We start from the raw sequence: 13,372 nt of genomic DNA on the forward strand, positions 1-13,372 counted from the left end.
GCTGAAATGAAACCAAGTGAAACCAATGGACTCCTCAAATTATGTTATTATCGGACCAGGGGATCTTCATTGTTACTTTGCATTGCGTTTGATGCCCCAGCTATCGAACATCCTCTTCGTAAATTATCTATCATGTGGATAACTCGAAGGGGGAGAGCAGTTTCTCTCTCTCAGAGGGGGAGAAGATAGAGGACATATAGGGCAGCCATCTGGTGTAAAATGTGGTTACCCCTTTCTCATTATGTATGTTCGTGGCTGCTTCTAGACTTTCCAGATGAAACAAGTTTAGTAGGTCATCTCTAAATGCCTTCATAGTGAGGGGATAAGGTGACAGCCACTCCCGGAGAATACAGTGTCTAGCAACCAGTAGAGATATACTCGCCCACTGTTTGGCTGCGTGATTGAGGTTGCTGGGGTTGTAGATGACATCATCCCAATAGTTAAACAAGAATAAGAGGGTCTCTGGTTGAAGCCTCTGATGGACCACAGAAGCAACAAAATCAGCAATGTCTGTCCAAAAGGATTGAATCTGGGGACATTCCCAAAAGCAATGGAACAAGGAGGCAGCCTGCAATTTACATTTTGGACAGTGATCCAGATGCGTCACCTCCCTAGATGTTTTGAATTTGATTTGAAAAGCATAATACGCCCTATGCATAATCTTAAATTGTGTTTCCCTCCATTGTTCGTTTGACACCACCTTGCATAATGAGCGATATCCCTGCAGCACCTTTTCCACTATGTCATCTGTTGGAATGTCCCTTTCCCATCTAGTTAGATTTGAGTTCGAGAGAGATGGTAGAGCATATTGGCGTATGTGGGGCTATTATATTGGATATAGAATTGGGGTGGGCGGAGAGGATTCTGTCCCTTGGTGTGTTAGTCGATATCTGGGAGAGAGTAGGATTAAGCTTTTTAATGTATTCTACAGCTTGTAGGTAGTGGAGGAAGTCTTTCCCGGAAACCTGATACTGGGATTGGAATTCGGGGAATGACCAAACTTTATTGAGGTTCTTATTTATAAGATCAGTGAAGTGGGAGATTCCCTTAGCTTCCCACCGTGCAAAGACCTTATGATCCTTTCCTTGTGGAAAGGATGGATTTCCCTTAAGTGTCAAATGTTTGGAAAAGTAAGGGTTCATTCTCAGCAATTTGTGAGTTTCCCTCCAGGCAATAATGGTGTCTCTGAGGAGTATGTTGGAACGAATAGGATGGGGTAGGGCAGAAAACGGGCAGTGGAGGAGGGACGGCAGCCTCCAAGGGCGTACTATCTCCGTTTCCAAAAGGAAGTTGGAGTAATGTGAGGAAGAACATATCCAATCCACAGAATGTCTGGAGGAGGCAGCTTAAATTGTATAATCTGAGGTTTGGGAAGGCCATGACACCCTCGTCTTTGGATAGGTTCAGCTTTTTTAGGGATATTCTTGCCCTCTTTCCCTGCCATATGACATTTAAAAAGGCCTTGTTGATAATAGTTACATCTTTATGTTTTAGCAGAATAGGGAGTGTTTGTAGAGGATATAGCAGCCTGGCAAAGGGAATCATTTTAACCTCTTGCCGTCCGCCCGTAGTAAAAAAACGGACGGACGGCACTGCAGCATCTGCGGAAATTCTGCCGAATAACGAGAGGGGCAGGTCTTTGTAAAGAAGTAACTCTTTCTGAATTTTTAGAATGAGGGGGGGGATAATTCAGGTTATATAAAGAAGATGGGATTTTACCAATATGTAGGCCTAGGTATTTAATAGATTGTTTGGCTACACTGAAAGTTGTCAGGGGTAGTAGGGAGAGAGTGGCCGGTGGAGTGAGCGGGAGTACTTCTGTCTTGGAAGAGTTGATGGTAAGGCCAGTAAATAATTGAAAATGAGTGAAAGTGTCCTGTATCAAAGGAATGTCTCGGGATGGGTTTGAGGAGAACAGGATAATGTCGACTGCGAAAAGCATGATTTTCAAATGTTGGGTAATGAATGCGATTCCAGAGAGGTCGGAGTTGTTTTGGAAATGTAGTGACAGAGGTTCTAAGGAGATGTTGAATAATAGGGGAGATAGGGGGCACCCCTGCCTGGTGCCTTTGTTTAACGGAAAGCTCGGTGAGATAAAACCAGGGGTAAGCACCCGGGCACATGGGGAGGAATAAAGTGTTGTGATATAAGATTGAAAATGTCCAAAGAAACCCATCTTCTCTAGAACTTTGAGGAGCCAGGCGGATTGGATGCTATCAAAAGCCTTTTCGGCATCAATTGAGATCAAGGCCAGCGGGGATGTTGGGTGGTTGCATATTCCAATGTCGTCAATATTTTACAAATGTTAGCCACCGCTGAACGCCCCTTAATAAAGCCAACCTGGGCCGGGGATATCAGTTGTGGCAAAATTCTGGCCAACCTGTCTGCAATAATTTTAGATAGCATTTTAGCGTCCGTGTTTATGAGGGAGATCGGGCGGTAGGAGTCAGGCAGAGTGGGGTCTCTGTCTTTTTTAGGGATCACTTTAATGTACGCTTCTTGTCCCGTTTTTAGGTAGCATTAAAAACTCCATGTAGTGTGGGCGCCACCTGGTCCCGTAGTATTTTATACAATTCGTTAGTGTACCCGTCTGGGCCTGGGGATTTGCCATTGAGTGTATGTTTAATGGCACACAGAATTTCGTCCAGCGATATATCTGCATTAAGGCAGGAGAGGTTCTCTTCTGATATCGTCGGGAGAGTAGTTGATGTCAAAAAGGAGTCTGCCAGGTTAGTGTCAGTTGGGGAAGTTGAGTATAATTTGGCGTAGAACTTTTCCAGAATTTCGTTCATTTGTTTAGGATCTTTGACTAGGGTTCCTGTCTCTGTGCGTAGGGAGGGTATATGCGACTTGAGGAAACGTGGCCTTGTCAGGTTTGCCATCAGTTTGCCTGGTTTGTTCCAGAATTTGTGAAAGTGCAGCTTGGAATGAGACTGGTATAGATTCTGCTGTTGAGCAGACCACCATTCGAAATTGCGTTTGGCCTTCTTCCAAATATCACTGTTCCCCGCTGAGGGGGTGTATTGAATAGTTTAGTTGGGCCTGGCGAAGAAAGATGCTAGCTTCAAGGAATTGAGTTTTAGCATGTCTTTTCTTGGCTCCAACGTATGACATAATGTTACCCCTAAGAACTACTTTAGCTGTCTCCCAGAAGAGATTGGGGTTATCAGCATGACTGGAATTGAACGTTTGATATTCCTGCCAGGCGTCTGACAGCATGGACCTAAAGGAGACGTCGCTGTATAAGTGAGATGGGAAGCGCCATAGAAATGCATCCCCCCTTGGCAATGAGGTATGTATCTGAAGCATGATAGGGGCATGGTCTGAAATGGCTATAGGCCGCAGGCTCGCATCCCCTACTAAAGCGTCCACCGTGTCTGACGCCAAAAAGTAGTCTATTCTAGCAAAGGTTTTGTGCATATTTGAGATGAGTATATTCCTTCTCTAGGGGATTACGTGTTCTCCACACATCCGCAAGTCTGAGCGACTCAGACATCTGTGAAATATATGAGGGCAGAGGGGGAGTGGACGCAGACATTTTGCCTGCCCCTCCCGATCTGTCCTCAGCCGACACCATGACAGAGTTAAAATCTCTCCCCAGGAGTTTGTGAGGGTTGGCGTCCCGGAGAATACATGTAGTGATCTCCTGGAAGTATGCGGCCGTGGGCGAGTTCGGGAAGTAAAAGTTATAGAGGGAAAAGATTTTGTTATGAATATTGATTTTTACAAACAGTTTGCTGCCCTCCAGGTCCTTGTCGGTATGTGTTATGCTATATTCAAGCGATTTGTGGAATAGAATGGCCACCCCAGCATTTCTTCCCACCGCCGGGGAGCTCACTACTTCACCTACCCATAGTTTACGCAGCCGTTCCACGTCTGATTGAGGAAGATGTGTCTCCTGTAAAAGGACTACTTCAGGTTTACGTTTTTGGAGGTGGCGGAGTATCATCATACGCTTGGCAGGGGAGCGTAGGCCATTAACATTCCAGGAGATCACACGGATACCAGGAGACATCAGGCCTTATCAAAAGTCATAATAAAAGTATTGATTTCTAAACGCATAATGACACATTTAGGCATATCAAGCACAATACATATAAAGGATATCAACATATTAAGTAAAGAAACACCACATATCAGTCGGTGACATGAGTAGTATAGGAAGCACATGGGGGTGGTATGTATGTAGGGAATCGCCACACAGTCATCTTGACATTCACCCTGTGTCCACGTATGGAGCAGCATATTAACCATTAGCAGGCCAACTGGGCCGCACAATTTAAAACTTAAAAACAAAAAGTGAAAAACATGAACAAAAAATGCTCAGTACATGACTTCGCTTTCTTCCTAGAGAGTGTGGCAGGGCTTACTTGGTCGCTCCGCTAGGCCAGAGTATATGGCCTAAACAGACGGGCGTAAGGGGTCCAGCACGTGTGTGTGTAGGCAAAATTACTCACTGTTCCAGTCCCGAAGTATAATGGGGCCGTCTCGGGGTCTGGTCCTCGGTTGAAGTCCTGAAGTGTCGAACGGCCGGGGCTCAGCCTCTGTGGGTACTCAGGAAAAAAAAAAGTGCGGTTAGTGAGCCATAACTGGAGGCCTCCAGTAAAGGACACCATGAATGGGTGGGATCAAGGGGAATCTGTAAGGGGTCATCGGGAGACGATTTGAAGGTTGCCTTGCCAGGGTGGCTAGGCGCGAAGGCTTGGAAGAAACATTCTCCATCGCAGCCGGTGACCCGCATGTCGTGCCTTCCAGAAAGGAGCTCGCCTCCTCGGGATCTTGGAATGAGCGTTGTTTGGCATCGGTAGATTGGAATCGGAGAATGGCCGGGTAGGCTAATCTAAAACGAATCTTTCGTTGATATAAGAGAGAACATACTTTTCCAAAAGCCTTCCGCTTTTTCGTGACTTCGGCCGAGTAATCCGCGAAGATGAGGAGGCGGTTGTCTTCCAGGTGTAGGCCTTTCCTGGCTCTGTAAGCTTGAAGGACGGCCTGGCGATCATTGTAGTCTAAGAAGCGCACAGCAATCGGCCGAGGTGTCTTGCGCTCCGGATTTGGAGGGCTCACGCGGTGCGCTCGCTCGACCTTGTAAGGAGCAGAGAGGCCCAGCAGATCAGGTATGTTATGTGCGCATATAGTCGGCAGCGTAGAGGGGTGGTAGGTTTCCGGGAGGCCGATGATCCGCAAATTGTTACGCCTTGATCTGTTCTCCAAGTTGTCTACATGATCCAAGAGACGTTGAATGTGCCTGTTGGCAGAGTTAAGCTGTGAGGCGGATGACTCGGTGCTGTCTTCAAGGAGCACTATGAGGTGTTCCGCTTTCGAGATCCTCTGGGCCTGATTCATGAGGTTGTGGCGCAGAGATTGTATGCCTTTGGATACAGCTTTGTGAACCGCCTCTTGTATTATGGGTTTTAAGAGTTTTGCTACTTCGGTAGCTATCAGGCTGTGTTGAGATAGCGTGGGCATATCCTCATCAGGGGAGGCACTGATATCTGGCCTCTCAGATATAGCCGCCATTTTAGAGGATTGCAGCAGTTTGCCACGAGTCAGGGTGCCCTTGCCTCGGGGTGTCGTACGACGTCTCGCCAGGAATTTATCCATGTAAGCCGGCTGGCTAGTAGTTGATACCGCAGAGGTCTTCAGGGTATTTTGACTTGCTGGGGTATGATTTTATATAAAATATAGCCCTGGCCGAGCGGAAGTTCTGTTCTCTGCGTCCGGTACATCAGGCGCCAGAACCGGAAGTTGGTACTCTTTTTGACACTTGTGTAAATCAGCCCTAAAATTAATATCATGAGATATAGCACACTCTAAGCTTTAACCCAAGGTGACAAATTGATTTAAATTAAGCTGATTATATATGTGCAAGATGTATAAATATTTTATTTATAAATTTGTTGTAAAATGTCTCCATAAAATACACAACATAATATTGCATTTGAAATTATTTAAAATATAACAGTTAAGTTTGAATCTTCCCAGAATTTCACTAACTTTAATATGAATCTATTACAAAGATATGTTTTCTCTGATTTGTGCTTTTTTTTCTTGTCTTGGCTGGTCAAAAGACAGGTACCTTATAGAAGACTGAAATTACTTTTTATGATCCAAATTACCCTCAGAAGTCAGATGAAAGGAAATGATTGAAACAATAGTATTTTTATTGTACTATATGTCAATCATGTCCTTTGTTCTCATGAACATGAACTCACATAATATTTCTTTGGAAAATCTAGATGAAAAGTAATTTTAATAAAGATGAAGAAAGATTGGTGGCTTTTCAAATGTTCATATGAAGTTTGATTGACCCCTATTAGTTATCTAGTCATTAATATATCAATTTAGCAATAACATAAAGAGACCTAGAGGACAAGTACAACAATAATCTTATATGGTTTTGTTTCTTGAATTTCACCCCGGTGATTTAGGCCCAATGAAACACACTTTTTGCTCCTTACATTTTGAAATACATAGCATGAATTGAAATAAATAGCATGAATTGACGTTTAAAAAAAATATTTTCCTCATAACATACCCAAACATTTACACATATCTGTAGACACTCTTAGCACCCCTTCTACCTAAGGCAATGATATGCTATGAATCAATAATTTCTAGCTTTGACAAAAAAGTATTGGCTTCTTCAGAGGAGTCCTACAGAATCCTAGGCAGCCATAAAATCCTCCCTATACTATCACAGAGATCATATCATTATTATTCATAATACGTAAACACTGCCTAGCTGACAGTTCTTTGTTTCTTATGTACAGCAAAATGAGCACTCTCCCAACAACAGCACATACATTTCTTTATACTCAACTTACCATACTTTACTAGACAAAGATCATACATGAACAGTTGTGAGGGTCCAACATTGTTCAGTTTGCTAACCTCAGAAAACAATTGCAAAATGTGTTTTTGGTGAAGTAAATTGTATCTGAAGCCAACAAAAATGTAATATACAGTATTTCAGCTTAACAGTCCTTACATGTGCTCACTGCATTAGTTTTCTTTTTTCAGGCATTGTTTCTTTATTTTCATCTGGCAGTCTTGTGTATTACACATTTCCTGTCCCTGAATGTCTACACTCCACTTTATCTATTGAAGCAGCTATGGTTGTCACCCAGGCTGGACTTCAAACATGTCTAACTTTTGTATCTGCTTTACACGAGGTTGATTAGTAGTTTATATTAGACATATGAAATTGTCTTGCTTTCTGTCCAGCTCACGGGAAATGAAAAGGACACTGCATATCTGGCAAGATCAAATGGTATTTTTTGTACTTGCTGAAAAATGTTCGTAGCCTATTAGATGGAAAAATGAAAGCCAATATATCCAAAATATTGCAACTTATCAAGAACTGTTAAGCTGCAATATATTGCATTTTTGTTCTTGGGTTTAGTTATCTTTTACCTGTATATCACACAACCTATATGTATTCACCTTCAGATAAAATCTGCAAATCACATTTATTTACAATACATCTGTATTGCTGTTTTAAAAAATGTATGGTCTCCATTGCTTCTACTCACTCATCTAATCTAGCCTGCCTATATATGCATTAAACTTCACCCAAATTTCTAAAACTATGTCTTGAAATATCCACTTAATAAATGGTCTACCAAATTATTGACAGCTAAAATGCATCCTTTGTCCTTTTAAATCTATCTGTTTTCTATAGTTACAATTGATTCCTAACCACAACCCTTACAATCCATTGGGCAATACAAGCTCAGACAAATTGACAGATATGTAAGCTTTGGCATGATTATTGCCATGATGTTGATGGAAGTTTTCATGTTTAAAGCAATTAAACAGGCCTTGGTGACCGAACAAGTGCACTTAAAGACAAAGTGCAATTATCCCTTTTACACCCCCTAACCTCCCTCTCTGCAGATGTATACTTACCTTGAGCAGATGCCTGCAGCCTTTGGGGATTGTTTACATAATGAGTTGCAAGTCCTCTCTTTCTTGGCTGTGCCTGTACAGTAGAGCCCCATAGATGGGGAAGATTTATTAAGCTTGTCCATGTCCCAGCTGGCAGACAAGCCCCATGGAGTTTTATGTGGCTCTACAGTGCAGGTACTACCAGGACGGAGAGGACCTGCAGCATGGGATGTCAATGTCAGGTGCAACTGCGGGCAAGCAGCACGGATGGAACCCTCTGGCAGGAAGCAGCCTGAAAAGTCCGAAAGTAAGTTAACAAGGGGGAAATCCAAAAGGGATAGTTGAGTCCAATCCGAGGTCGAGGCAGGCAGCAAAGGTTCAGAGGCGATAGACGGTCCAAGGTCGGTACACGGGGAGTCAGCAGAGGGTTCAGGAAACTGGCAGCAAGGCACATAGGAGGGGAGCTTCGTATGTCACACCATAAGGTGGAATAACTCAGCAATGAACCAAGGCTCAGGCCAGGATTTTATAGCCAGGGGGTGTAAGTCCGCCCCCCTGTCACCGAGGCAACCAGGAGGCTTCCCTCCCCGAGAGCCAATGGCAGGCGAGAGGTGTTACGAGTGGACTGGGGAACCTCCCCCAGGGAGGCCCACACCTGAGGTCTAAACCGGCACAGGCATGCCAGTGTACTGCGCATGAGCACCCGACGTGCATGCGCACCGGCGGTTGGAGCGCCCGTGGTTCTGCCAGGTTGAAGGGAGGCCCGCACCCCACGCCGTGCCTGTTGACCTCGTAGGGAGGTGACTTCCCTGGCTTCCTGACAGTCAACTAACACAAGTGACCGTGGGTCATATGCATCTGTGGAGGGGGGGTAGGATCTGTTATATCAATGCAGGGTTGCAAAAAGATTAAGTGCATTTTGTTAAAGGTACACTTATTCGTTATCTAATATATCTACCTGTGGACATGACATTACCCAGAAAACCCTTTTCATTTTGAAAATGTTATTTAAAAATTAATGAAATTAACTCAATACATTTTGTACATAATTGACATGCCAAGACATAATGGCAAAAATAGAAGGGTTGTTACCACTGTTTGCATAATGCTGATGTTGATTTGTTTGCAGTATAAATTATCTCTATATTGTAATATTTCATGGAATATGTAATTACCTGTGGGATCGCTTAGTACAGACCCAAAGGCACTGATGACGACTTCTGCTTTTATCTTGACAACTTGATCTTCATCTTCAATCCAGTTTCCATCCTCATCCTGTTCTGTACGAACAAATTCCATGCCACTTATATTTCCATCTTTTATGATGACTTTGCGAGGTGACAAGAAAGGGAGAAATTCACACTGTTCCTCTTTGGCTAACTCCACCTGTAGAGCATAACATACAATATGCTCAATACTGTGGCAGAATACACAAAGCTTACATATCACAAACAACAAGCAAAAGGCTACGTCAAAGCTAAAGAAAGTTGATTTGCTTGTTGGCCATGACCAATAGCCTTATTATATTTGCCTAAAATAACTCTGTGTACACATATTATCGAATACATACTGGTTTATTCAAATAAATAATGATGTGTGATGAACAGTAAAATATTACATAACTCACTATAAATATCTGTGCGGCTTTAAAGTGAATATTAAAGCTCTAAACCTTTTTAAATTTATGGATAGCATTTAGAAGCATCAGAACCCCTGTCAGGTGTTCATTGCTGTTTGTAACCACAGACAAACTCTCTAGGTTTGCATTGGTGACCACTGTCAATTGGACTAAAAGTGAGAGAAAATACAAAATGTTTAGGGCTGCAACAACTAATCGACATAATCGATTATAATCGATTATTGAAAAAGTTGTCAACTTTTTCAATAATCGATTAAACGGCTTCCGATCAGTTGGCCCTGTTAACGGGACCACAAACGCTGCGTGCCGCACCTCCTCCCCAACTTGCGCTCACCGCTGCCAGACCCGCCCGCATACGCGCTCTACACGCTGCACCTCCTTCCCGCCTCACACTAGTGTTGTTACTAGAACAGAATCAGAGAGTAATAACATTTGCGGTAATTTGAAACAAAGAGAGACATGTTGATATAAGAACATTCAATGTCAAAAAAGATAACTTTAATAAGCTTTGCTCTTTACTATATGATATTAATTGGGACCAAATTTTATTAACTAAGAACATGTAAAAAGTGGGAGTGTTTACAGGAAATAATAAACAGCAGCATTTGCCAGTGCATTCCATTAGTTAACAGATACAAAAGAACAAGAGTTCATCATGGGTGGCTAAATTCTAGGATAAAAAGACATATACGTATGAAAAAAATATAAGATAGAAGGGTCTTCATCAAAATTTCTGTACTATGAGGAAATCAACAAAAAAATGCAATCACACAATCAGGACAGCTAAGATTGTTTACTAAAAACAGATTGCTACAGAAAGTAAAAGAAAACCAAATAAACCCTTTAAATATAAAAAAGGTAAGGGCAGAACACACAGGCCCCATATTGGATGAATAAGGGAAGTTGGGTTGCATTTTTCTCTTTAGTTTATGCAGGCAAAAAAAGATGGGTTTAAAAAAAAAACAGTAATAATAATAATGCACTGAAGGTACTTTGGTGACTGACAGAAAACCAGGTTAAAAAAACAACTAGAAAACCTTTATGTGAACAAATCTTCAGCACCAGACGGCTTACACCCTTAAGTCTTAAAATAGCTTAGCCAAGGTATAGCTAGAATATTGTTCCTAATTTTCAAGGATGCCTTAATGACTGAAATGGTACAGACAGATTGGTAAAAAGCAAATCTGGTACCGATATCCAAAAAGGCATCAAGATGTACACCAGGTAACTAAAGACCTCTCAGTCTAAGATCAATAGCATGCAAGGTATTAGAAGGAATGGTAAGGACCTACATTCAAGAATTTCCCTAAAAAATTGTATCATGAGTAACAACCAGCATGAATTTACGAAAAATCCTTCTTGTCAGCAATACATTTAGATAGAGGAAAGCCAGTGGTTGCAGTTTATCAAGATTTTGCTAAAATATTCAGCACAGTGCTCTGCAAATGCTTAACTTTCAAATTAAGGTCTATTGGCATTAAAGAAACTTAATGCATATGGGTAGAAAACTTGTTTGCAGAGACAGATTTAGAGGGCAATAATAAATTGCTCATTTTCTGTATGCACTAAGGTTGCAAGTGGAGTCCAATTCTGTTCATCTTGTTTATAAATTATATAGAGGTTGGATACTTTAAATACCTTGATAAAATTGATAAAATTGAGGTGGGGAAAATGAGGTTCAGTATTGAAAAATTTAAAACCATGCACTTGGGAGTGAAAAACATGAATTAAAGATACTGTTAGGATTGTGGTGTGGGCCCAAAGTGACGAGGAGGACCTCCCTTGCAACCCAGTCTGATGACCACTGGGGTTGGGAACAGTAGGTTCAGGCAAGGGGTGCACGGGTGCCGGTTGGCAGATCTTGAGGTCACGAGGAAGACTTGGTGACCTGGAAGAATATCCGTTGTGCTTAAGGGGTCAAGCAAAGGGAGCGTAAGAGACAAGCCAGGTCAATAACAGGCGGGCAGCGAAGTACAAGGGGATAAACAGAGAGATATCCAGAGACAAGCCGGGTCACTAACGAGCGAGCAGCAGAGTAACAGGGGTTAAACAGAGAGATGGGTCTAGGGACAAGCCAGGTCAAAACAGGTAAGCAATAGGAACAGGAGCAAGGCAGGGTAATGGAGCTGGGTAAACAATAGGAGCAAGGTAGGGTAATGGCCAGAGACTTAGGCACAGGAGCACAGCAGGAACATCCAGTGCTGGCTGAAGATCACCCAGCACTGAATGGGCGTCCTGCGGTGCTTTATATAGGCCAACGATGTGCTACTGCGCATGCACAATTACGTCACTGCGGCGTATTGACGCGATGACGTCATGCCGCGCGGGGCGTGACCCGCCGGGCCTTCTGCAATCTGCGCCCGCGCGGCCGGGACGTGCTGGTGGACGCCCTCTCTGTCCGTGTCCCCGCAGAGGGAAGCGGCATCTCCCGCTAGCAGGTACCCGACAGATACTCATTAGCAAGCATTCCTCTAGGGAAATCCGGGATGGAGAGAGATCTGGTGCTCCTGGTAGACCACAGACTCAACAATAGCACGCAATGCCAAGTGGCAGCTAGCAAAATCGGCATCATGCATTAAAAAAAGTATATTCCCAAGAAGTAAAACAGTAATTCTATAACTATATGAAATATTGTACAATATTGTGCATCTTGAGTATGCAGTTCAATTTCGGTCCGTAGGATGTCCTTGAACTAGAGAGCTCAGAGAAGGGCAACACATTTAATAAAGGGGTAGGAGATTTATGAAGAACCACTACAGAATTTCTTCTTGGAGAAGAGACGCGTAATGGGGCTTGCAATATTGGGAACAAACAGTTTAAAGTGGAAGTTGGTAATTAAACAAAAATGCCAATTGACAGGCTTTCTATGACATACGATATTGATTAAGCTTCTTCTGCCATAAAAGAGTCAAGCTGCACGTCAGCTTTTTTTTTCTCCCTGTACACCAAGGCATGCATGTGCACAAGCTTGGCATGCCAAGATGAAGTAACTCCCATATGAAAGCACCAGTGACGGAGGAGCACAGTGCTGGAGGTGATTTATTTGGCAGGTAAGTCTGTCATAATGTGCTAATATGCTGTGCTCCTGGGAGCCTGCTTTTTTCCCAGATACTTTTTTCCCCTATTAAGCTAATTACTCTGAAGAAGATACATAGCCTTAACATGAAGCTCCTAGGGGCCCATCCCCCCCCCCCCCCCACACACATACTTTACTTCCACTTTAGCTAGGGACACTAAAGAAAACAATTGGCCTCCACATGTAGTTGGTTAAGAATCGGTTTATTCTTAAACTGTGTAAGGTTTTTTTTTTTACTGTCAGAGCTGTACAAATGTGAAAATCCCTTCCAAAGTTAGGGTATCAGCTGAGAGCATAGACAATTTAATAAAACATTTTAGATGAGTTTCTTAGTTAACAAAAAATATGGGTGTGGGTATAGACATTCATAATGACATGTACACACACAGACAAACACACAGATACATATATAGGTTGAACTAGATTGACCTGTATAATTTTTCAGTCATTGTATTTCAATCATGTTACAAACTATGTAATAGGTTTAAAGGTGCAATCTTCCAACGGGGACACGCTTCCCGTTGAATGTACAGGACAGAAAGTGAAGGGAAATCTCTCTAATGGGACACAGATGCAAAAATCGAATAGGTAATTTAACCATTCCCTAATTTATCCAAAATGAAAAGAAAAAAAACATTCTACCCTGAAGTGGTTAAAACAAGCTTATGACTAAGAACCGTGAACTTATTTTATTTTCTATTCAGCCACTTCCTGGTTTTTAAATTAAAGTTATCTGGGTAGCTTTAAAGTGGCTCAATCACTTTATT

General features: G+C 42.5%; 1 protein-coding gene across 1 annotated transcript in view; it reads right to left on the reverse strand.

Annotated features, from left to right (window-relative positions):
• Window positions 1–13,372, reverse strand: part of DPYD (dihydropyrimidine dehydrogenase) — a 582,181-nt gene that overhangs the window by 442,572 nt on the left and 126,237 nt on the right. Inside the window, exon 8 of the mRNA XM_018567128.1 lies at window positions 9,066–9,276. Within this exon, the coding sequence (XP_018422630.1) occupies window positions 9,066–9,276 (211 nt within the window). The remainder of the gene's footprint in view (window positions 1–9,065; window positions 9,277–13,372) is intronic.

This window comes from Nanorana parkeri, unplaced genomic scaffold (genome assembly GCF_000935625.1).
Source record: "Nanorana parkeri isolate BGI_ZX_2015 unplaced genomic scaffold, ASM93562v1 scaffold1012, whole genome shotgun sequence".
In the NCBI taxonomy this organism is placed as follows: Eukaryota; Metazoa; Chordata; class Amphibia; order Anura; family Dicroglossidae; genus Nanorana; species Nanorana parkeri.